This window comes from Lonchura striata, chromosome 9, assembly GCF_050655825.1.
Source record: "Lonchura striata isolate lonStrDom1 chromosome 9, ASM5065582v1, whole genome shotgun sequence".
NCBI classification, from domain to species: Eukaryota; Metazoa; Chordata; class Aves; order Passeriformes; family Estrildidae; genus Lonchura; species Lonchura striata.
In genome coordinates this window covers 23,378,910-23,401,006 of record NC_140711.1, presented here as the reverse complement: position 1 = coordinate 23,401,006, position 22,097 = coordinate 23,378,910, and the positions used below count along the sequence as shown (strand labels likewise).

The window sequence follows — 22,097 nt, the reverse complement described above, 5'->3', positions numbered from 1 at the left end:
AGGTCAGCTCAAGGAGCACTGACTAGGCTGGTGTAAAAAACAATCTCTCCATGGCAAATGCCAGACAGAAGCAAAGGAGAGGACATGGTAACTGACTTTGATCTGTTAGACCTTAATATGGTGAGTGAATACGATTCAACAGAATGGAGGAAGCATAATTTTCAGTCCTTATATATATGAGGGAGAGAGAAAAAAAAAATAAAAACCAGGGAAAAAGAGAGGGAAAAAAAAAAAAAAACAGGGATAAAGAGAGAAGCTTGGGCTTCACTATTCCTTTCTGGAATTTTAAGCTTTTCTTAAGGTAATGAAACTAAAAGTTGTGTTATGCAGTTCAGTTAATGTGGCAGAAGGTGAATTCCACTGCTGAATTGAATCTCAGGCTCATCCAGAGTTGACAAAATGGAAAATGCAAGGTACATTTGAGGTGGCCCCATTAAGGAGAGTGGATTGAATAGAGATCAACAAATAGAACAAAGCTTCAAAAAGACAGCAAAGCTTTATACAATTGCAGAAAGGAACTGATTTCAGAAATCATTTTACCATGACTTGGAAGTACCAAATATAATCATAGTAGGAAAAAAAATAATTGCATTTTCATATAGAACAAAACAACTTCAATAATTATATGTGTGGGCATTTCTTGCTAAGACTACAATCTGGATTTCATTCTTCAATAGAAGAACACCAGATGAAAGGAAACAACTTATTTAAAATTGCCCAGACACGAATTACAGGTTTGACTCACTGACAGATTTATGTATTTTTAGCCGACATTTTTTCCTACATTTCTTTTTCCAAAGGCTGTTCTTCTGTTGCCATAGAGACCATTTCAAGAGTTTCTTTTCACATCCACAGGGTCTATTCTGGGGGATCACTACTGCAGCTTCCCAGGCCACTCTGTGTCTCGTGCCCAGAGTAGCCAAGGGAAAACAGTAAAGCAGAACATCTGCAGCCACACAATATAATTCTGCTGGTAGCAGAAATACTTCAAATTTTTAACCACAAAGCTGGTGCGTAATTGGAAGGATAAGCTACAGCCACCCAGCACATGGAAATGTGGGCGTTCATCACGACTGCCACATCTACCAGGATGTTTTCTCGTCATTTAAAGAGATCTGTCACATCAATCACATTCCTGAATTTACATTTTTCCTGGCTTAGCTGTGATGGATGTCACTAGAAATAATGGGAAAACACAAAGGATTGACGTTCGCTTCACTCCACCACCAATAGCCCTGAGCCTGCACACCTGGGGGAGCTGTTCGCACGGCAGCAGCGAGGGCCGGAACAGGTTTGAGCACCGACAGCCATAAAGGCCCAAATATCTGCCCCAGGACAGGCCCTGGCCAGCCTCGGGCTCTCCTGGGCTTCATTTCACCTCACTCGGGGGCGCTTCCAGCGCCCTCAGAGGCACCTCAGCCATCAAGGGAAGGGAGCAAGCCCTAGCCTCAGGACCGCAGGAGGTCCCCCTGCACAGAGAGGTTCTTCATCCGCTTGCTCTCATGCGGCGCTTGCTCTTTTGTGAGGGGGTGGGGGAGGCTCTTTTTTGTTCGTCATTTCACACTCGGGGAGGCGCACTTGTGGTGAGGCGCATTTGTGAGGCGGCGCGGAGCCGCCCTGAGGGGCGCCCTCCTCGCGCCGCCCGCGCGCGCGGCCCCCGCACCCCGCCCCTTCAGGTGCAGGAGCGCGCGAAGCGTGACGTCACGCTCGCCTCCCTCCCCGGCGGTGCCGCAGCGCTCTCTGATTGGCTGTCGGCGGGCGGAAGCGGCCCGTGCGCGGACGGGTTGGCGGGAAGGGCCGGCGGGGCCTGAGGCGGACGGGGCCGTGAGGGGCCTGGCCTGGCCTGGCACGGCACGGCACGGCACGGCACGGCCATGCAGGCCTTCCTCAAGGGCCCGGCCTCTATCAGCACCAAACCCGTCGCTGCTAAGGAAAAGAACGCGGCCGGCAGCAGCGGGGAGGGCAAGAGGGCCAAACCCATCCCCTGGGTGGAGAAATAGTAAGGGATGCTCTGGCGCAGTGGGAGCGCTGGCCATGAGGGGGGAGGTTGGCTCTGGAGGGTGCAGAGAGTAGTTGGTGCATAGCAAAAGGGGGTCGCAGGTGTAGGTGGCCCCACCAGGGAGAACAGCTTAACTTTCCCTGTCATGGGGGAGCTCCAGGAATGGAAGGTGCTGTAAGTGCCCTTTGTGTCTGGTACTGAGCAGAAAATCTTGGCCATGTCAAACCGTGCTGTTTCATCGGTGTGTTTTGGTGCATGAATGTATTTAATGCTTTGGTTTTTTGAGAAGCCTTTATCACAAAGTGGTAAAATACTGCAGTTCTGCTTGTAAAAACATCTCAGACAGGTGTTTATAACAGAAAAAGCTTCTTGAGAAATTAGATCACTTCAGTAAGAGATCAGAGGCATTAGACTTCTTGTGGTGATTTTGATTTCAACTACAAAATTCACTGTAATCCTTCAGTACCTGATACATCAGAAGGTGAAATGTTGTTTTTTCTCAATTTCAGCTTTCCTATGAAACTCAGCTAATAAATTTTATTTAATGCCTTTTTCTTTAGTCGTCCCAAAAATGTGGATGAAGTTGCCTTCCAGGATGAAGTTGTAGCTGTGCTGAAGAAGTCCCTGGAAGGTGCTGATGTGAGTGTAATGACAACATCTCCCTAATCAGCATTTTTAGACAGACACTTGAGTCAGTGGTAACAAAAATTTCTCTTTTCCAACTCAGCAATGATCATTTTTACAGCAGTACTTCATGAACAGACTAAGTGACTTCCTCATGATATATCCTGTGTTGTATCCTGTTGTGATATATGTGTAAAGCTTCTTATATCCCCAGTCCTCTGAACACTGTAGAATTGTAAGTTCCACGACGCAGTTTGGAATTTTTCTAGAAATGCTTGAATAGTAAATTTCTTGTTAATAGCTTAAACCTGGAAAAGCTTTTGTTGTCTCCATACCTGCTACTCCACTAGTACTTGTGACATTCATGTTTAAGACAAGAGGAGAAAGCTTTTCTTTCATAGACAAGTCTGAATTGCCAGTTATTCCTAAACATTTCTAGTGTACTGTCAGTGCTTCTGTGAAGCTGCTGAACACTAAAAATTTTGGTTGATGAGAGAAATTTAATTTATAAGTGCCAGATCTACTGCTTGGATAGTGATTCCCAAACTTTTTGGGTTAAAGTTTCCAAGTAAGTCTCTTTGGCTTTAAAAAGGTAAATATGGCAGTTGTAGTGTTGGCTTGTGTGTCCTAAGAGAGTAGATGAGCGGGGCATTTGTAGTTACATTTGTTTAGTCTTGCATTTGCTTTTGGATAAAAATGTATGTACTTTGGTATGTTTGATGGTTATTTCTTCCAAAGCAGCTGATGTGGAGGTGAAGGAGCTGAAGGGAGAAATAAATTACCTAGCCAAAAGTTGGCTCTGCTTTTTTCCAAATCTGATCAATTCCTTCTTTTGTACATATTGAGACTTCTTTTCCTCCACACCCAGGACAATCATACTAGTCTTAAAAAGCTTTCTGTTTTCATGGGCTACAGTTTTGGTTTGCTCTGCAGTGATACGAGTCTGTTTATATCTGAAAATAATAATTTAATCAAAGCTTGCAAAACAACGATACCTTCTTTGTCTGAGTGTGTGAAGCCAAAATTAAATTGGTACAGCACAACTGCAAAAGATTCGTGCTTCTTTCTTTAGCTCCTTCCTCACATTCAGTTTGCTTTGAGAATGCTCTCGTAATGTGACCTTGTCAGGTAATGTACCCCAGAAAACTGTGTTTCAACAGCAATGCTGCTGGATTACAGTATTTATAGAGTTGAGGTAATTAGGAAGGAACTGTTAACAGCAATGGAGAAATGAGCTGCTGCCACCTATTCTGTCTGGACATATCAGTTGTGTAACTTTGCTTAGGTGATGGGTTGGGAAGTTCTATTTTGAGCAACGTTATTTAAAACCCTACAGCTTGTGGATCAGCAGTGTTTCTTGGATTCTGAGCCTAGTGCACTTGTGTTGACTTTTGGCCTCCTGAGTTGAAAAGACAAATTATAATTCCTCCTTATGGTTAGAGGCTCTGTATTTTGCCATAGCTACCCAAACTCAGCAAGGCATTTGAGAACAAAACCATCCAAATACTTTAAAATATTTAACAGTAATATTTGAAACTAATAAAAATAGACAATTTATTAGTTTCTTGAAAGGACTCATTCTGTCAAACAGGCAAAAGTATAATTGAACTCTGAGGTGGCTAGTACTTACTTCAGTAACTACACATTTCTGCAGAGGTTCTTACTGAGTCTGGTGATCTGGTGAGATCAAAGAAACAGCTGTGACAATGCTGTAGGTTTGACTAATGTGCTTTATAAACCACAGTGGCGGAAATGCAGTGTCAGTCCTCTGTCAATTGCCTGTATTTGTGGGCCTTGATTTGGGAGGTGCTAAATGGAGCAGGACTTGTAACTCCCTATAACTAATACGTGACTTGTAACTCTCTATAACCAATATACCTCCATCTGTAAGAGCACACATCATCCTGTTATAAACTGGGGATAGCAGAGTCCTTCAGTTTGAACTGAAGAAATTGATTCTGTCTGCCAGGAGTGTTGATTTGTTGTTTTTTGGCAAAGAAACTGAAAATGGTCATGGTATTCTTTAGTTTTTGTTTGCTTCATGATATCTTAATAACTGAAAAGAGAGTGCAGGATTATCATTGCAATTTACATCTTCACTTGTATTGAAACTTCTGAAAAAGCATCTGAGATTTGCACTATATTTAGGTAGCTTTCCCATGAGCAGAGTGATGCCTGCAGGTATCCTGCTTACTCCTGGCAAGCATGGAAAAATTGATAACCAGATCAGGTTGCAGTTTATTTAAAAATACTGCCACAGTTACATAAAGGTTTAGGTTGTGCTTGGTGAAAAGTGGTGTAAATACTTCAGTGAGAAACCAGCATAAATGAGATTGAAACAGAAACAGTGATAAAGTTATTGTGTAGTGGAATTAGGACCTTTTACCTGCTTATGCTTTTTTGAGGACAGTAGTGTGTGAATTAGCCCAGAGGCATGAAATTATGAATCTCCTCACAAACATCAACCCTTGCAATGTGCCAACCTAGCACAGAGACTGGTGAATTTTCAGCTGTCATTCAGTACACTTTCCATCTCTCTGGCTGTCACAAAAGGGGAGAATAATACTACTGTGGTGTCTAAACTTGAAAAAGTGTTTGTTAGTAGGGGATGCTGTTTGCTTATTAGTAATTAGGCAAACAAGCAACAATTGATTGGCAGAAAGAGCAGGCGAAATTGAAATTCATTTATTTACTAGAAATTGATTAAAAATTTAAATTCTTCTACCTCTACTTTTAGGGTACATACACAGTTGAGTCTGTGCACTGTGTTTTGTCTTAGTTGTTAAAATGGGATGTTTGTTACCAAAATTATTGTCTCTCTTTCATTTTCTGATTATGTACTCCTACATTTTTCTCTGTTCTTTGAATGGTTTTGGTTTTGCTGTTCCCGTTCTGTCTGTCTTACATGCTATATTCAGCATAGAATTCTCTAATCTAATTTTAGTTGACTCTTTAAAAATAGAATGCTTATTAAGAGCTATAAATCAAGTCAGACTGAGAGGTTTGTCTTTTTGCTATTGGTTGGAGGGAACTTTTGGATTCTTGTTTTAAAAATGTAGAAGTGGAACATCCCCTATTGTCAAAGACAGTAGTTTTAAAGTGATAATTTATGAAATTGATTGCTTGAAATAGTAATATAGAAAACTATCACTTCTATGTTAGCTGGAAAGCTTGATTTTAGCCAAAATTCAGTCATGGCTTGTACAAATTTTGTTTATGCCAGCTTTGTTCTTTGTGTTGCTCAGGTATATTTATGAAGATCAGTCATATTCCCTCTCAGCTTTTGTTTTGCTGATCTAACTAAACCAAATTCTTCAAAGCATCACTTTTCATAAGATAGGCCTTTAACTTGTTTAATTACGTTTCTCAGTTTGGGTTCATCATCCTTGTCTAAGGATGACTTGAACTGTGTGTTGTAGTATTAATAATTTACATCTGCATTAAAAGTGCATAATTCGGACCACCATGTTACACAGACTTATACTGCTCCTCTGACAGACAAAACAAAACCAGCTTATGTTTCATTCCATCTAATGAATTTTAGATATTTAGCAAATACTTAGTTATGTTTTCAAATTGAGAGATTTTTTTTTTTGCTTTGTGCTGCTAAATGTCATCCTAAAATTATTGCTGCAGTCTTTGTTGTGCTGCTGTGATCTTCCTGTGTCAGCATATCTCCTTAATGCAGCTGTATTTTTGATGTTGAGGTCACTAATTAAATTATTTTAAAGATCAATTGACCTAATTTCCTTAAGAAATGCCGGTGGTCACCTTTGAGAACTCCTTGGATGGGTGCAGGAGTTTGCCAGGGCTGTGCAGTGCAGTGGGTTGGTGGCACTGTCCCCATGGCCGCTGTGGGGCTGTGTCCTTGCTCATTGCAGTGCAGCTGGTGGCAGCACAGAATCCTCAGCATGGCCAGACAAGGCAGGCGGGGGAGCTGAGCAAACAAAGGATGGTTTCAACTGCACTGCTGGTATCACCCAGGCTGTTTAAAGCTGCTCTTGGATAAATTTGGGTGTCACTGCAATCAGAGCAGCGGGCTCTGTAGGCTTTAGTGATCTCAGACATGCCCTGGAGTGTATATATAAAAATAAATAGAGATTGGAATATCAGTTTGAATAGAACATGGGATGGTGCCACTAAATAACACTTGTTCATGCTGTGCTATAAACAACAGCTGTTTGTCCTTCTTTAGAGACCAGAAGAGAAAGACTTGCCATTATTTGCTATGAGGAATAGATAGTTTTTGTTCTATTAGGTGCTCAGATTGTCAGTAGGTTTTCCTGTTAGTGGATTTTTTAAATTTCCTTTTCTTACAAATGATACCTTGCTGTTTCAGCTTCCAAATCTGTTGTTCTATGGCCCACCTGGAACTGGAAAGACTTCCACTATTTTAGCAGCTGCTAGAGAACTGTTTGGGTAAGCTGGAATCAAATTGCTTGAGTGTAATCAAATGTCACATGTCTCCTAGTCATGTCATGAAATGCCTCTGGTCATAGTCTGCTCTTAGGTAGTTCCCAGCACTTTTTCAGGAATAACTTCATGTTCTAATTCAGCTCTAACCTAAGATTTCTTCCTCATTTGTCCTGTCACAAGTCACCAATTCCTGTTACCAGTATGCTATAGACTGGCAGCCATGTAACCCACCCAACAAAGAAAGAATGGAAAGATGGAAAGAATATGGTTTGCATATAAATTACTGAACTTTGTAAAGGAATTCCAATTTTTATGGTTTATTTAGTAAGTTGTTAGCTACACATAGATCTCAAAGTGCTTCATAAAACGTCTGACTTTTAATCTCTCTGTTATGCATCATTGAATTGTGTCTGGAAAGTAGTATTGGGACTTAGACTAAAATTCAGCATGTATACATTAACTCACTTGTAACACTTGGGAGTTTTTGAGTAGTAAATTCAGTGATCTATAAGCAAAAGATGGATAAGAAGGTAGTTTGATGTTAAGGTCAAATGTAATGTTGAATTTAATACCTCCCCCATCCTATTTGTCATCTTTAATCTTTGACTCACTGTTTTTTCGGAGAGAACCACTTCTACTTTAGTAGGAGGAAGACAACTCCACATTGTGAGTCCACTTTAACTCCCAGGATTTAAAGTCCAGTGTATTGTTGGTTTGTTTTTTAAAATGGAGTATAGATAGTACTGCAGGTGAATACTGCATGTCTTATACTTTCTGGATATTTCATTCTGGTAGTGCTGCTAGTGACTGTATTGTGGCATTTTACTTGTTATTTCACATTGCTCATGGGCTGTAAGTAAAAAGGCTTATAATACAGTGCTCTGAACATATGAAGCCAACTCCCTACTTTTTTTTTTTCCTGTTTAACTGATATAATTTTACACTTCATTGTTTTCTGTAGCCCTGGAGGAGATTCTAAAAGTATCTAATGGAAATTCATACTTAACATTTTATGAGCTCATCTTAAGTGGCTTTTAACAATGTTATTTAGTAATGCTGATAAAAATATTCCCTGCCATTCAAAACAGCCAGAAGGGTTGTTGTTATATTTTCTAACATATCATTACAAGGGTTAGCAGCTAACGTGTTGTAATAAAAATTTTGCAGGCCTGATTTATTCCGGCAGAGAGTCCTTGAGTTAAACGCTTCTGATGAGCGTGGGATACAAGTGATTCGGGAAAAAGTGAAGGCTTTTGCTCAGCTTACGGCGTCTGGAAGCCGTTCAGAGTAAGTGCTGGATCAAACCCCTCCTGCTTAGGACAAAGCATGTGGTTGTTTTTGTTTCTAATATAAATGATGGGTCAGCACTGCCCAGAAGTTGGCAAAACACAGTGCTGTGGCTGAGCTTTTACTTCATGGAATTTCACATTGAGGGTTTGAATACTCATGAGGATTTTTACTGTTGCTGTTAGCATTGGAGGCAGACAGCAAAAACTCCACAAGGTCAAGACTTCTGGATTTGGGCACATGTTGTTGCCTTTGCAGATGTTGTCTGACTACCATAGAAAAGTTTATTTGGGTAAATTGTGCCAGAAGTTTCTTCCCTAATTCTTCTAATCTGCAGGAATTTCTTCAATATGGGTGTTGGTTTCTAAAAGTATTCTGGTGTTAGGTGATGGGAAGCTCAGTGCAGGTCAAGCCTTGTGTATGGGCTGTGGAAAGCAGCAGGAAGAAATGCATGCCAAGACAGCCTGACTGATTCCAGTACAGTATTGTGTACTGGAATCAGTCTGTTGAGTATTCTTAGGAGTTTAGGGAATCAGGAAGCCTGTAAAAAGAAGACCTACATGAGGTGTTAAAAGAAGCAGATTACAGCAAGAGTATGTATTTTTAGAGGACTTCTGCTGTATTAAAGTGTTGGTCTTTCTATGGCAACTCAGTTGCTGCCTTTATTACAAATATTAGTCTTTAATCTAAAAACAATTTTTAAAAGATTGAACCTCTAAATCTGTTTTATTTTTCTAAAGGGTAAATGCTAAAGTAAAATATTACTTGCTGTTTGCAGTGATTTCTCTGTGTACATTTTTTTTTCCCTTGGTCTGTGCATTTCCTGTCTGCTGAATAACAGATTTCTAATTTTTCAGTGGTAAAATGTGTCCTCCCTTTAAAATTGTGATCCTGGATGAAGCAGACTCTATGACTTCAGCAGCCCAGGCAGCCTTAAGACGCACAATGGAAAAAGAGTCTAAAACAACACGGTTCTGTCTTATTTGTAACTACATCAGCAGGTACACCTGGAGTTTGTTGCTTATTTGGATTTGCTGTCTTGCTCTGTAGTCTCTTTTTAGTTTTTCCCCTGCTTAAAAGTTGGTATCTAATTTTCATAGTTTTCAGTTAATAGAGATGTCAGTATATGCATGCAAGCCTAAAACAATACTTAGATTTCATCTTTAATTTTTACAATGTTGCAGTTTTAGGGTTATTTAAACCCTAAAGATTATTTTAAACCTTTTCTGCCTTTGTTAGCTTTGTCTGTGAGAACTTGAGCATGCATTCTTTACCCCGTCCTTCCTTTCTTTCAGAATAATTGAACCTTTAACGTCTCGATGCTCCAAATTCCGCTTCAAGCCTTTGTCTGACAGTATCCAACAGCAGAGGCTGCTGGATGTTTCTGAGAAGGAACATGTGAAAATCAGTAATGAGGTAACTCTGTGGTTGCCATGTAATTTTACTGCTTAATCCACTGCATAATTGCATGGCAGCGAACGAGGCTAAGTCAGCATACTTTTCCAGGCTGCTCAGTTGTATGAAATAAAATACATAAACTCATTTATTCTCCTTCCATAGATGAGATGAATTTTAAGTTGTCCTAAAACCAGAGAAATGTCCACCAGATAAAACTGAAGCCAAACTGTAGGGCTTTTTGTTCTCTGCTGAGTGTACTGGCATTAAACTGGGCTTCTTTCTCAAACTGCCAGCACACATTTGTGTTAGTAGAGAGGTTGTTTTGTAACTTGTGTATTGTGCTTGGCTCAGACAATCTGCTTTATGCACTACATGGTGTTTTAAAGTAGCTGCTGAAAAAGTGCATTAGATTTTAATTAACAGTGTACATTTAACTTAGCATTTTTTGACATTATTTTTCAGGCAATATCATACCTGGTGAAAGTGTCAGAAGGAGACTTAAGAAAAGCAATTACTTTTCTTCAAAGTGCCACTCGCCTAATGGGTGGGAAGGAAATCACAGAGAAGATAATCACTGAAATTGCTGGGGTAAGCTGTGCCTTACGGTTTCTTCTGGAATTACTCTATAAAGCATTTTTCCTACCTCTACCATAGCTCAAAGTTCGGTGGAGAATAGTTTTATACTCTCTAGTATTGCAGCATGGTAATGATGCCCTATATCTACCAGAATTTTAAAGACTGCCTGATTCTGTACACTTAGTACATAGCAGGTTTCTAGCAACTTCTGTACATCATGGAAAACTGTAAAGTAGTCTTATAATTCAAACTGCAGTTGAAATAATCTGCCCATAAATGCAAACCATGGAGGGTTTTTGTGGGAGATTAGATGAGAACATTTTTTTGTGCTTTTCTCTATGTGTGTATATAAGTATAGGTCATTACAATATTGGTTTGGAAGCACCACAGGAAAATTACTTTCAGTAGCAGCTCATTTCCAGCTTAACGTTCACAGTGACAGTGACAAGGATCTGTGTGGATCCTGTTTTTTAATGAAACAGTACTGGTTTGTTCTAGAATGACACGAGTAATACTGAAAGGCACAGGAGAAACCTGAGAAAAAATGCATTTAATAAAATTTGTGTGAAGGTGTTCCTATAGCAACAAAACACCTCAGAAAAAGGAAAAGTGAGGTTATGAACTGAAGAGCTGAAAAAAAAATGATGGACACACTTCCCATGAAGGTACTGCCATTGTAGCTCATTGCAGGAATTGGGAGGTTCTCACTTTGATGAAACCAGAGGCAATTGTTTCTGTGCAGAGTTTTACGGAACAATTTTAAGCAATTTCCACAGTGAAAATTTTTGTTCAGTTTTGTGTATCTGTAAACCAGATAGTATCTGAATAGATACTGGACATCTGAAACCTGGCAGAAATTGACTGTAATTAGAAAGAGAAGCATGACATTCCATTATTGAATAAAAAATGCTTGTCTAAAGCAAGGGAACCCAACTTTACATGTTCATAAAAACCTGAAGTTCTTGGTCATTCACAACTTCAGTGACCCCGGAGTGACCTTAGTACAAAAGCTTCATAAAGAAGCTTTGAAACCACATTGTCCAGGCACTCAGCTGACAGGAATGACAATGAGTGAAGGGGGAAAGGGGCAGCTCTTCTCTGCACAGAGTGACATAATGGCATCTGTCAACTTATTTCCTTCTGATTTATTGTCTGATCTTGTTGCATTGTGCATTTTTTGGATGCTGTTGTTTTGTCCCTGGAAATAAAATCTATTTGTTGTGTTGTTCAGGTGTAGAATGGTACAGAAAGCACTGGCTGATCTAACTGTTGAAGAATGTCCTCCTCTTAGTCAGTGTCCTGAATAAGCAGTTGGATTTAGGAAGGTGACTTTGACAATCTATTGTCATGATATGGTTTTTCTTTTAATATCAGCAGTATAGGACAAATACCACAGCCTAGTTCTCACTTTAAAAATTCATTTCGTCTGTCTCATATACTTGCTAGAAGTGGATGGGTGTATAGAGGAATGAAATCCTGAAATGGCCTCTGCCATGAACAATTTGTTTCTGTAAGCATCAACACCGATTTTATGTTTAAGAAATGTCACTTCTTGTTACAGGTCATCCCTAAAGAAACAATTGATGAACTGCTATTGGGCTGCCAAAGTGGTTCCTTTGAGAAACTGGAAACACTGGCAAAGGTAGAGGTTCTCTTAGTGCTTAACCTGGGTATTTCCCTCAGCCGAGGCCCTGTGAATCCTTGGTTCCCAGGCTACAGCTGGGGAACATTTGGCCTCAGGCAGTTTGGATGCACATTTGAGAAGTGTCTTTCACCAGTCAGGACTCCCAATCTTTCCCTTCTGAGGAAGAGCTGTCAAAGTTGAAAATAAATTTCCCTATCAATGTGACTCTGGCTTACTCCTGAGTTAAACTGATGGCAAGTAGATCTGTTCAGCTGAACAGAAAAATAAGATTACCCCAATGATGTTTCTATTTTCATAAACTTGTCTCTATATAAATGGCTTCACTGAACATTGTTCTCAAAACATGACATTTTTGTAAATGGGCACTACTTATTTTTTGGTAAGCTGTCTTTAGTTGCCATGAGTTTTACTTTATTAAAAAAGGTTTGGTCTTACAGATCTCTCAATCCTGAGACTAGCAATGACCAGATGAAGACAATAAATCCTAAGTAGGTGGCCCTTTAAAATGTGAAGGCTGTGAAACTGCTATCTGATGCTGTGGGTGCCAAACCCTCCTAATTTCAGAATAGGATTGGATAGGTTCAGTGGAGGTTGTTAAATGTTTTAAATGTCTCATAAAATTTCCCAGATGTAAATTGTCAGAAGCTGGAAGAACATTTGGCCAGAACTACTGCTCTGTGTCTGCCTTGCTCGTGCAGCCTGCCCGAGGTGCTCACGCTGGGTCACTGCTGGGCTGGGTGCAGGGCAGGGCTGTGCACAGGCTACTGAATTGTCCTCTACAATGTACAAGTTCTATACTAAATTGCAGTGCAGTCTCTCAGTTCACACAGACTTTTTCAAGATTATCTTTCCAGTTTGTTGTGTTTCTGCTGCTGAATTACTTCCATTTTCCTCTCTCCCTGTGCAGAATCTCATCAATGAGGGGTTTGCTGTTGCTCAGCTTGTAAACCAGCTGCATGACACCGTTGTGGAGAGTGAAGATTACAGCGATAAGCAGAAATCTGCCATCGTTGAGAAACTTGCAGTAAGTCTAGCTTGAGTTAAAGAAACCAAAACACATTAATCTCTACAGATTGATTTTTGTTTGCACAGTCTCTCACAAGAAGTACATGGTGACTTTTTTGTTTTGAATGTTTCTTGGTAGAATGTAAGCTTCTGTTGTGAGAAATTTCATGAGAAGGAATTGAAATCTAGTTAAGTGAATTATTATCCATATTATGTTGTTCTAGTGGATTCGATGAAGAGGTTTGTGGGTTTGGTTGTCTAGGTGTTTTTCTAATATAATGTTGAAGGAAAAATTAAGATGATAAAAGATCAGCATTTAAAAAAACCCTAGGAGCTGCAAAATGCAAGTTTTTGTTCTGGTGAATAAAAATGCCTTTCCAAAAAAGGGAAGATTCATTAAGTTGCTCCATTTTTGATGAAGAAGGAAAGCCAGCTGTGGTGGAGGTTTTACTAAAGTCACTGCAGCCAGGCAGGTGGTGTGGATGCCCTGCAGTGATGCTCCTGGCAGGGGCTTGCAGGGCCAGTGCCACACCCCTTTGTGTATGGAGCTTTCATGTGGTGAACTCCTCTAGGGGATGAGATGGGGCTGGAGAGCTCATGGTTCCCAGCCCAGTTGGAGCGGGGTGTGATGTGGCTCCTGGAGAAATCTCTGCTGATTAAGAAAACAGCTGGAAAACTTCTTGTTCTCCACTGTACCCCAAGACACAGCTGCCTTGAGCATTGCCATTCTTGGATTTTTCCCTTCTCTGTTCCTCTGCAGGAAGTGGACAAGTGCCTGGCAGATGGTGCTGATGAATTCTTGCAGCTGATGAGTCTCTGTGCCCTTGTGATGCAGCAGCTCACACAGAACATCTGACTCCTCCAGCAGCCCTTTGTTTCAGGGGTGGCTGGGGCTCTCAGAGCAGGGACCTGTGTACTTTTGTACTGGATTTTTTATTATTTTTTTTGCAATAAAGGAACTGTACTGCAGTTGGAAAGCCTGAGGCTGAATATTTAGAGCACAGGGGTCTGTAATGCTCCTACTGCACAGTTCATTGCTGTGCACTTACACGTGGAAACAAATTATCAGAAGTGAGCATATCCATACTGAAGTCTTCATCAGCTGCAAGCAGAGACAGAAGTTAGTCATTGTAGCCTATATTGGCTTGGAACAGACTGGGCAAAACCATCACATCCCTACAGACCACAGCTTCAGGCTGAACACAGCCCACACCTCCACAAGCCTGTATCTGATCCTTTAGGGTTAAACATAACAAAAATCACTTTACTAGTAAACATATTCCAACTTATTCCATTTCCTGTCACCTCACTATTCTTGCTTACAAGCAATTTTAAAGCTGTGACCTGGATAAGCATCTTTGGCACATACCCTTTCAGAGATGCTGCTTTGACCACCTGTCCCTCCTTCCTGAATGGCTTGGGGAAAAAAGAACTTGGATAGCTATTAAGCATAAATTATGCAGTGCAGCGCTTTTTCATCAAGCCAGAACCAATTATTAAGTGAGCAATTTTTCTACTCTGATGAAAGGGTGGTTCAGTTAAGGATGCAGGTGCAGCACCCCAGAGCTTGGTCACCCAAGGCCACACTGGCGCTTGAAGCTCACCTGCTCTGGAGTCCAGAGCCAGCCCTGCAATGAATGACAAAGTACAGGAGCTGTGGGCACAAGGCTGCAGCAGTTGCCACCTTCAGCACCCTGTAACAGTGCAGGTTGCTGTTGCCCTCCCCTCAACCGAAGAAGCAACTATTTACAATTTAAGTGAATATAGAAGTATTTTATTGAACATTCAAACTTCATTAAGACATGTGCAATATGGCAAATTTTACTGGGTTTAACCCTAACTAAGACAATAGTATGATTGCTTGCTTGCTGGGGCTTAGCAACAGGGTCCAGATCACACTTACCACTAATTAAATACTTTATTGAATAAATACATATGAAACAAAAATGCATTTTAATGCTCTTATAAAAGTTTAGATTTTGAAAGGCCTTTCCAATTTAATCTGAGGTGTAAGTACATACAATAAAGGAAGGTAGGCTAGTTTAACATAATTGGCTGACTTTATACAGCACTTATATCTTTTAGTCCATAAGTAAATTATTAAATGATAAAGAACATCTAATACAACCACTTCTATGGAACTAGGAAATAAATTTCTAATAAAGAAAAAATTTACAGACCCCATGACTTTCCACCCAACCCCAACAGTCTAACCCTAAAGTGGACAAAGCCAATGGCCTTTCCCACAAGAGCTCACGACAGGAAGTCGCTTCTCTTATCAAAAATCTGTATTTCTGATCCGTAATGAGCATTGAGACAAGATTCAATATATCCCCGAAGAAAGAAGCACAATGCGCGTTGTGAATCGCCTATTCAGCAACAGCGAGCACTGGATTCACAACCACCTCATCCCGGGGATTAAATGAGATCAGCCACATTCATCGGCATCTCCTCCACTGTAGTATTGTAGAAAGTCTCAATGTCTCGCAGGATCCTCTTGTCCTCTTCAGTGACAAAATTGATAGCCACACCTTTTCTGCCAAAACGACCACCCCGGCCAATTCTGCACAAAAAGAAAGCACATTTACACTCAAATTAGCCTCACCCATCTGCTTTACATGTGTGCAAGATCCATTCTTGACTGCTGCTCTGATCTGCCACTGGCCAGTCTATGCTGCCTTAAGACTGTCAGCTGCCACCCAGGTCACATCTCGTCAGGAAAAACCAGCAGCACAGCAGGTCCATTCCATGGCAGCAGCAGGGCACACAACAATTACTCTTTGGCTGCAAAGTAAGATCTTCATTTAATGCTTGGTGCTGTGTTCTGAAGTCCTCTGTTGAACTATGCACCCACCCCTCATGCATTCACTCTGAAGTACAGAGCACACGCTGTTGTAACAATCAGGCTGTTACCAAAGTTAACCCAATTTTATCCAGTAACATGGAACAGCACACTTTTAATTTCAGAATTTAATTTAACCTGTTTCCAGTGGGAAAACTTAGGGTTTTTGTTGATTTTCTTTGGAGAGTAAAATCCAAGTTCAGCATTTGTGCTTAAGCCCAGATCAGTCACTGACACATCAGTGCATGTGGTTTAGTTACATCCATCATGAGCTCCACCTCCCTACAGACTGCACAATAGAACACAGAAAGGGCTCACAAAACTTAGGGGAGAGTCACGACAAAATAAATAAATAAATACCAACTCGCTCTATTCAAACTGTGCCGCTTACGAATCCACGTCCTAAATTACGTCAACGTCGTTTCTGGGCACCATCTTGTGTCATCAACTGCTGCTATCGACTCCTGTATTTTTTTACATCAAGTAACAAAGCACAGTTTACTTAGTTTAGGGACAGTCACTAGAAGCAGGTAACTAAGCCTAGGGAAACAAACTCAAAGACACACAGCACAGAGAAGAATCCCACTAAGGAGCCACCAAGAGCAAACATGGACACAGCTGAACCTCCACAAGCAAAGGCAGCCCTAACAAGCTAGAAGTAAGGTCTGTCTTGTCACCAAGCAGCAACAACTCCGTATCAGCCAGAACCCTGACCAAGATGACCCTGCTGTCAAGATGCTGCACCACAAATGGTGTCACACTCCTATGTCACAGCCTATGACAAGAGGCCGTTCAGTTGCTGGCATTTTCCCCAAAACTACAAGGTTCATCAGTCATCACTGAATCTGTTATGTATCTAAGTTTTCCCACTGCTTCAAGTGTTCAAAAGTTCTGCTCCTTCCTTGTTTCAGAGCCACTGCTGTTTAAGGCAGGGCTTTTTTAAAGCCAATCCACAAGTGGTTTTGTTCCCTGCTAGCTCTGAGAAGCTTATGCATGGATGGTAACACCTGTGGGTTTGGTGAGGACTACAGGATCAGGTGAGGAGGTGTGAGCCAATGCCCATCCAGCACAGCACAGGGACTGACTGAGGGCAGAGCCAACTGACCTGTGAATGTAATTCTCACGATTGGTCGGCAGGTCGTAATTGATAACCAGGGACACTTGCTGCACATCAATGCCACGAGCCTGCAAAGCAACACCAAGTCTTCAAGTTAGGGGCTATTTTCAAATTTATCTATCTTGGGCTTTTGTCAACCACATTATTAGTTATGAACTACAACTGCGTAGTCCATAGTGGAGCATGGTCTTTGCTGTTCCAAAAAGCTCCCAACAGTTCAGGTTACAAAAACCATCACTCAGTTATGAAGCTTTTGGGGCAAGGCTGTAAGAGGAACATGTTCAATGGAAGACAGTGCTCACCAGCAAGTCAGTAGTGATCAGGACACGGCTGGACCCTGATCTAAACTCTCTCATGATAACATCCCGTTCCTTCTGGTCCATGTCACCATGCTAGAGATCAAAACAAAAAGCTGCAATTAGTACAGTTCCAATGCTCCAAACCAGAATATTCTTTACAGAACAAAGGCATGTATGAATCCCAGCGTCCCTACCTGCTGTGGAAACGAAGCAGGTAGGGATAGAAAGGAAACATTTTACTTTAAGCAGGGGGAACGATAATACAGCACTGCACAGCTATATTATAACTTTCCTGCTTCTCACTGATAGCCCCTCATCACTATTTCTTTTCCAGTAAATACACAGCATTTCAGAAGTGACTGAAAGCAGCAATTCTCACCAGAGCTGAGACTGTGAAGTCCCTGGCATGCATTTTCTCCGTAAGCCAGTCTACTTTTCTCCTTGTATTCAGGAAAATAACAGCCTGTGTAATGGTCAGTGTTTCATACAAGTCACAGAGCGTATCCAGCTTCCATTCCTGAGCAGAACACAAAGATCATCAGGAAAACACATCATGACAGACAGCTTTGTACATAACACAAACTTGAAACAAGGAATAGAACTTAAATACAACAACCTTAAATTAAGCCTGTTTTGGCACACAACTACATTCAGTATAACCTGGAAACTAAGTCAAGTTTTTGCATTAATTGTTGCACCAAATCTTCAGACACAGGACACTGGACATTAAGAAAGAGGTCCACCCTAGTCCTTTTTGATCTAGTGCATTGTTTTTCTTCTTCTTGCATTTACTCTACTAGCATTATTGCAGAAACTAAAGCTTAGCTTTGGTTTCCGCAATTTTAGCACAGTGCTTTAACAAGAAGGTAAGAGAACCTAACTCCTTCCTGTCAGACCAAGTACAACCAATACCAACCTCTCTCTCAACATTAATGTAGAACTGCTTGATACCCTCCAGAGTCAGTTCTTCCTTCTTCACCAAAATACGAATGGGATCTCTCATGAACTTTTTGGTCACTTCCAACACATCCATTGGCATTGTAGCTGACAGCAACACAACCTAAAATTTATTACTCTGTGTTAGCACATACCCCATTTACAACGATTTTCATTTGGTCAATTCAGTTCTCAGCCACACTATAATCAAATCTGCATGCATCACTTTACCATATGAAAGTTTTTTTACCTGGATGTTTGTGCTTAGTTTTTGAAAGATCTCATAAATTTGATCCTTAAATCCACGGCTCAACATTTCATCAGCTTCATCCAGAACAAACATTTTGATCCATTTTGGTGCTATTGGAAAAAGAGAAACATCTCATGAAGTTTCAGAAACACACACTCCTTTACAAGCATTATGCTGCTGTACTACTGAGCTTTCCACAGCACAACTCTCTACAATGAGAATACACTACAGCTCTTAGTGGGTATGAGGCTTTCACTGGAAATTTATAAGCAAGTGCACACTGAGGTCCATTCATACTTACAAAGATAGCGCCTGTTCAACATATCAAACACACGCCCTGGAGTTCCCACCACGATGTGTGGAGCCTCAGCCTGGAGTTTCTGCATTTCATTGCGCACATTTGTGCCACCAATACAAGCGTGGCATGTTGCTCCCATGTAGTCTCCAAGGGCCAGGATTACCTTCTGAATCTAAAAGAGAACCTTTAATTAGTAGTTCATAGGACAATAAAGTTTAAGTCCCATTATCACTGGTTTTTGTGGACTTTGGAAGCCAAGATACCAAATAAGGGCTATGCAGTCCTTGGAACTGAGAGCTGCCAAGAAGACCTTGCCCAACTTCACATAACTCATGTTGCTAACTAGAAACCAGACAGCAGAGGAACAGTTAAGTTACATTTTTGTTCTTACTGGCTGAACTTACTGAGTGTCTGCCATAAAACAATTACTAAACTGAGAGCAGGGCTACCAGAAGTGAGCTCAAGCACTCAGCTGCTCAGGCCTGCATGTTAAGCACTTGGACATTCTGTGAATGCTCTCCAAAGGCACCACTACAAGCCAGGTTTTAAAACAAGCCTCACCTGAACAGCTTTAGTGTAGAATAAAGGCATAACATTCTGATAAAAGGCCCTTATTCCATTTATTTTAGATTTAGTATGTTTAGCTTCACCATGAAGAATTGTCACACAGCACTTGCATTTCAGTATAGTCCAGTTGAAAATGACAAGTTTTCTACCTTAGAGCTGGTTTAACGTTGCACTTTAAGGCCCCTTATTACTGATATTATCCTAAATATTCAAGAGTCCTTGACGTTATTACCACACATCCACTTATCATAACAGAATACCAAGCCTTGAAGGTGAAAGACATGCAATTATGTTGTCAGGAAAACATACAGATACAAAACCATTTAAAAGTAACCAAATGTGCACTGCAGTTTTCATGTTGCACAACTGCATTTTAAGTTTAAATAGCTTTGAAACAAGTGTATTTTTTTGTTTCCACTCAGAACACTGGCTTTAGTAATTGTGTTTTTCCCCTGAAGATACTCCTTTCACTTTACACGCAGCATAGCAGCTGCCTCCTGCACCCCTGCCCCAACTCACCCTCTGTATTTATTAACTTAGCTCTTTACAGAGACAGAGAACTTGTGGGACAGAAGCCAGTTTGTATCCCCCATTACTTTTCACAAAAAGGGTTCTGAATGGATATTTATTACAGCCCCTTAAGAAGTCTGGTAATGTCTCACAGTTGTGAAACCTGAAACCTATGCAACACACAAAATTTTGGTTTTTTTTAAACTACACTATCAATACCTGTTGAGCCAGTTCTCTGGTAGGGGCCAATACTAGTGCCTGGGACTCCTTGAGATCAATCTCCAACTGCTGCAGGATGGAAATAGCAAATGTGGCTGTCTTGCCAGTACCTGACTGAGCTTGAGCAATCACATCATACCCTAAAAAAAGTAGGATACACATTTACTGCTCCCACACGGGTCAATCACGTTAGTTTTACTTAATTCCCCTTGAAGTAAGTGATCAGTACTAAAGAGGTCTCTCCATTTCAGGTCAGTCCCGAAAGATGGTGTACCATCATATCACTTGTTCAATGAAGATTGAAATTAGTTATTATTGCACACTAATGAAACAATGTGCATTTTATAATGCTTTCCTCATTATCCAATGTTGGTATTAATGAATCTACTGCATACCTTTGATGCATGGAATAATAGCTCTCTGCTGAATAGCTGAAGGCTTCTCAAAACCATAAGCATAAATGCCCCTTAGAAGGGATTCTTTTAAATTCATATCATCGAAATTGTCAACAATCTCATTCCAATTGCTCTGTAATAAAAAAAAAAAAAGAATAAAAAATAAATCCAATACCCCTTTCCACCAGCGATTCAATTCTCAGGTCAGTTTGCTAAGTGCTCACCTCGATGACACCATCGGGCTCCATTCCCTCTGGGCCGCCATGGTCTCTGCAATAAAAGAGAACACGCTGTTAGCACAAGAGCAGCCACCTCCACACAGAAGCGAGCCGACACGTCGGCTCAGACAGCGGCGGGGCCCGTGACAGATGATTCCAGCAGGTGCTCTGAGCTTTTGCCAACCGACAAACCCTTGCCCCTCTTCCCCAGCGGCCCGGGCGCCACCGGACGCCGAGCGCGGCTCCCGGGGCCGGGCCCGGCGCCGCGGCCCTGGGCGCGCCGAGCGCGCGCTCCCGCGGCGGCGCGCGGAGGGGGAAGGGGGGGAGAGGGGGGAGGCGGGCGCGCTCCCGGCGCTGCAGCGGATCCCCCCGCCCCGCCCCGCCGAGGAACTCTCGCGAGAGCTCCACCCCTGGGATTGCGCAAACCGGGCGCTGCGGGCGGGCGGACGGCGCCGGGCGATCGCCTGGGGGGGGCCTCCCTCCCCCCCCGCAAAAAAATAAAATGGTCTCGCCCTCAGCGCGGCCCGAAAACCCGGGGCGAACCGACGGCGCCAGGGAGAACACAATGTAAAAAAAAAAAAAAAAAAATCCATAGAAAGGCATTTAAATATTTAAACTACAACACAGCTCTATACGAATTAATTTCGAAAAAGTCCTCTTTAGGGCTGACTGGATTGCTAAGAAAGCCAGCAACGACAATCGAGCCCCGAGGACTAGAGCTAAACCGTTGCTGAACCGCGAGCAAGGGGAGCGAGGGACCGAAACGTCTAGAACGGGAGGGGCCAGGGCGCAGGGCTGATTGTCCACAGTGCCCTGCTTCCCCCAAGACGCTCCGGCTCCCACCCCTCGACCTCTATCGACTTTCCCTCTCTCCCTGGCTGCCCCCGCATAACCCACAAACCCCCCCAATGTGGAAAGAGCCCAGGCCCTCACCATACCTGCTATAATCCGCGGAGCCCCCTGACATGTTCCGATCACCAGCTCTGTCCTCAACTGAAAAGGCAAGCCCTCCGCGGCGCCCGCCTTATATACCCGCCCTGCTGCCGGACTCGTTGCGCTCTGCTCTGCGCATGGATATATACCTTATGCTACACTCAAAAAAGCAAGAATCCCTCCGGTTTAAGCCCTGTACCCCAAGAGCTTCCCGCCACGCGACTTTTTCAGTTAATCCGAACGTTGTGTATGTGCCTCTGGGGTCTACGAGGCTACGTGGAACATAGAACTACTTTTTTGTTCAGATCGCGGAAGGATATTGCACCATTGAGTGCGTCACAGCGCCCCACTCCTTCCTCCCTCAGCCTCCCCTTCCCCCCGCGCGCACGGGGTTTCCCGTCCGGTCCCTGCTGCAGCGCGGGGCGGGAGGGGGAATGGCGGCGCCGGCGGGGCCGGGCTGAGGGGACGGCGAGCGGCCGTGCGGCAGCGGCTGTGGCGGCATAGCGGCCCCTTTTCGTGGTCGCGTTTTCCCCACCGTGTTGGTTGTTTTTAAAGCCCCGGAT

General features: G+C 42.2%; 2 protein-coding genes and 3 non-coding genes across 5 annotated transcripts; 1 reads left to right on the top strand and 4 right to left on the bottom strand.

Annotated features, from left to right (window-relative positions):
* The first annotated feature begins 1,789 nt into the window (after positions 1-1,789).
* RFC4 (replication factor C subunit 4) lies at positions 1,790-14,866 on the top strand. Its single transcript, XM_021543764.4, has 10 exons — positions 1,790-1,999; positions 2,560-2,638; positions 6,963-7,042; positions 8,207-8,326; positions 9,184-9,327; positions 9,622-9,742; positions 10,187-10,312; positions 11,862-11,942; positions 12,853-12,969; positions 13,711-14,866. The coding sequence occupies exons 1-10, from the start codon at positions 1,875-1,877 to the stop codon at positions 13,804-13,806; spliced, it is 1,089 nt and encodes a 362-aa protein (XP_021399439.1). The 5' UTR covers positions 1,790-1,874; the 3' UTR covers positions 13,807-14,866.
* Positions 14,709-21,602, bottom strand: EIF4A2 (eukaryotic translation initiation factor 4A2). The gene is made up of 11 exons (XM_021543753.3): positions 21,540-21,602; positions 20,608-20,653; positions 20,384-20,516; positions 19,989-20,128; positions 18,696-18,864; positions 18,395-18,504; positions 18,125-18,268; positions 17,588-17,725; positions 17,212-17,301; positions 16,898-16,977; positions 14,709-15,513 (listed from the first exon to the last, which is right to left on the bottom strand). Exons 1-11 carry the CDS (start codon positions 21,566-21,568, stop codon positions 15,369-15,371), a joined length of 1,224 nt encoding a protein of 407 aa, XP_021399428.1. The 5' UTR covers positions 21,569-21,602; the 3' UTR covers positions 14,709-15,368.
* LOC116183989 (small nucleolar RNA SNORA63) lies at positions 17,379-17,506 on the bottom strand. Its single transcript, XR_004148706.1, has one exon. It is a non-coding gene; the product is annotated as a small nucleolar RNA SNORA63 (small nucleolar RNA).
* On the bottom strand, positions 17,896-18,076 carry LOC116183985 (small nucleolar RNA SNORA81). Its single transcript, XR_004148702.2, has one exon. It is a non-coding gene; the product is annotated as a small nucleolar RNA SNORA81 (small nucleolar RNA).
* Positions 20,205-20,275, bottom strand: LOC116183987 (small nucleolar RNA SNORD2). The gene has a single exon (XR_004148704.1). It is a non-coding gene; the product is annotated as a small nucleolar RNA SNORD2 (small nucleolar RNA).
* Positions 21,603-22,097: the final 495 nt, after the last annotated feature.

Coding starts and splice junctions, on each gene's coding strand:
- RFC4 (XM_021543764.4), top strand. CDS start 1,875: ATGCAGGCCTTCCTCAAGGGCCCGGCCTCTATCAGCACCAAACCCGTC. Junction 7,043..8,206: donor GCTGCTAGAGAACTGTTTGG/GTAAGCTGGAAT, acceptor AAAATTTTGCAG/GCCTGATTTATTCCGGCAGA. Junction 9,328..9,621: donor ATTTGTAACTACATCAGCAG/GTACACCTGGAG, acceptor CCTTTCTTTCAG/AATAATTGAACCTTTAACGT.
- EIF4A2 (XM_021543753.3), bottom strand. CDS start 21,568: ATGTCAGGGGGCTCCGCGGATTATAGCAG. Junction 20,654..21,539: donor GGCTCCGCGGATTATAGCAG/GTATGGTGAGGG, acceptor CTTTTATTGCAG/AGACCATGGCGGCCCAGAGG. Junction 15,514..16,897: donor CGTGAGAATTACATTCACAG/GTCAGTTGGCTC, acceptor CTTTTTGTGCAG/AATTGGCCGGGGTGGTCGTT.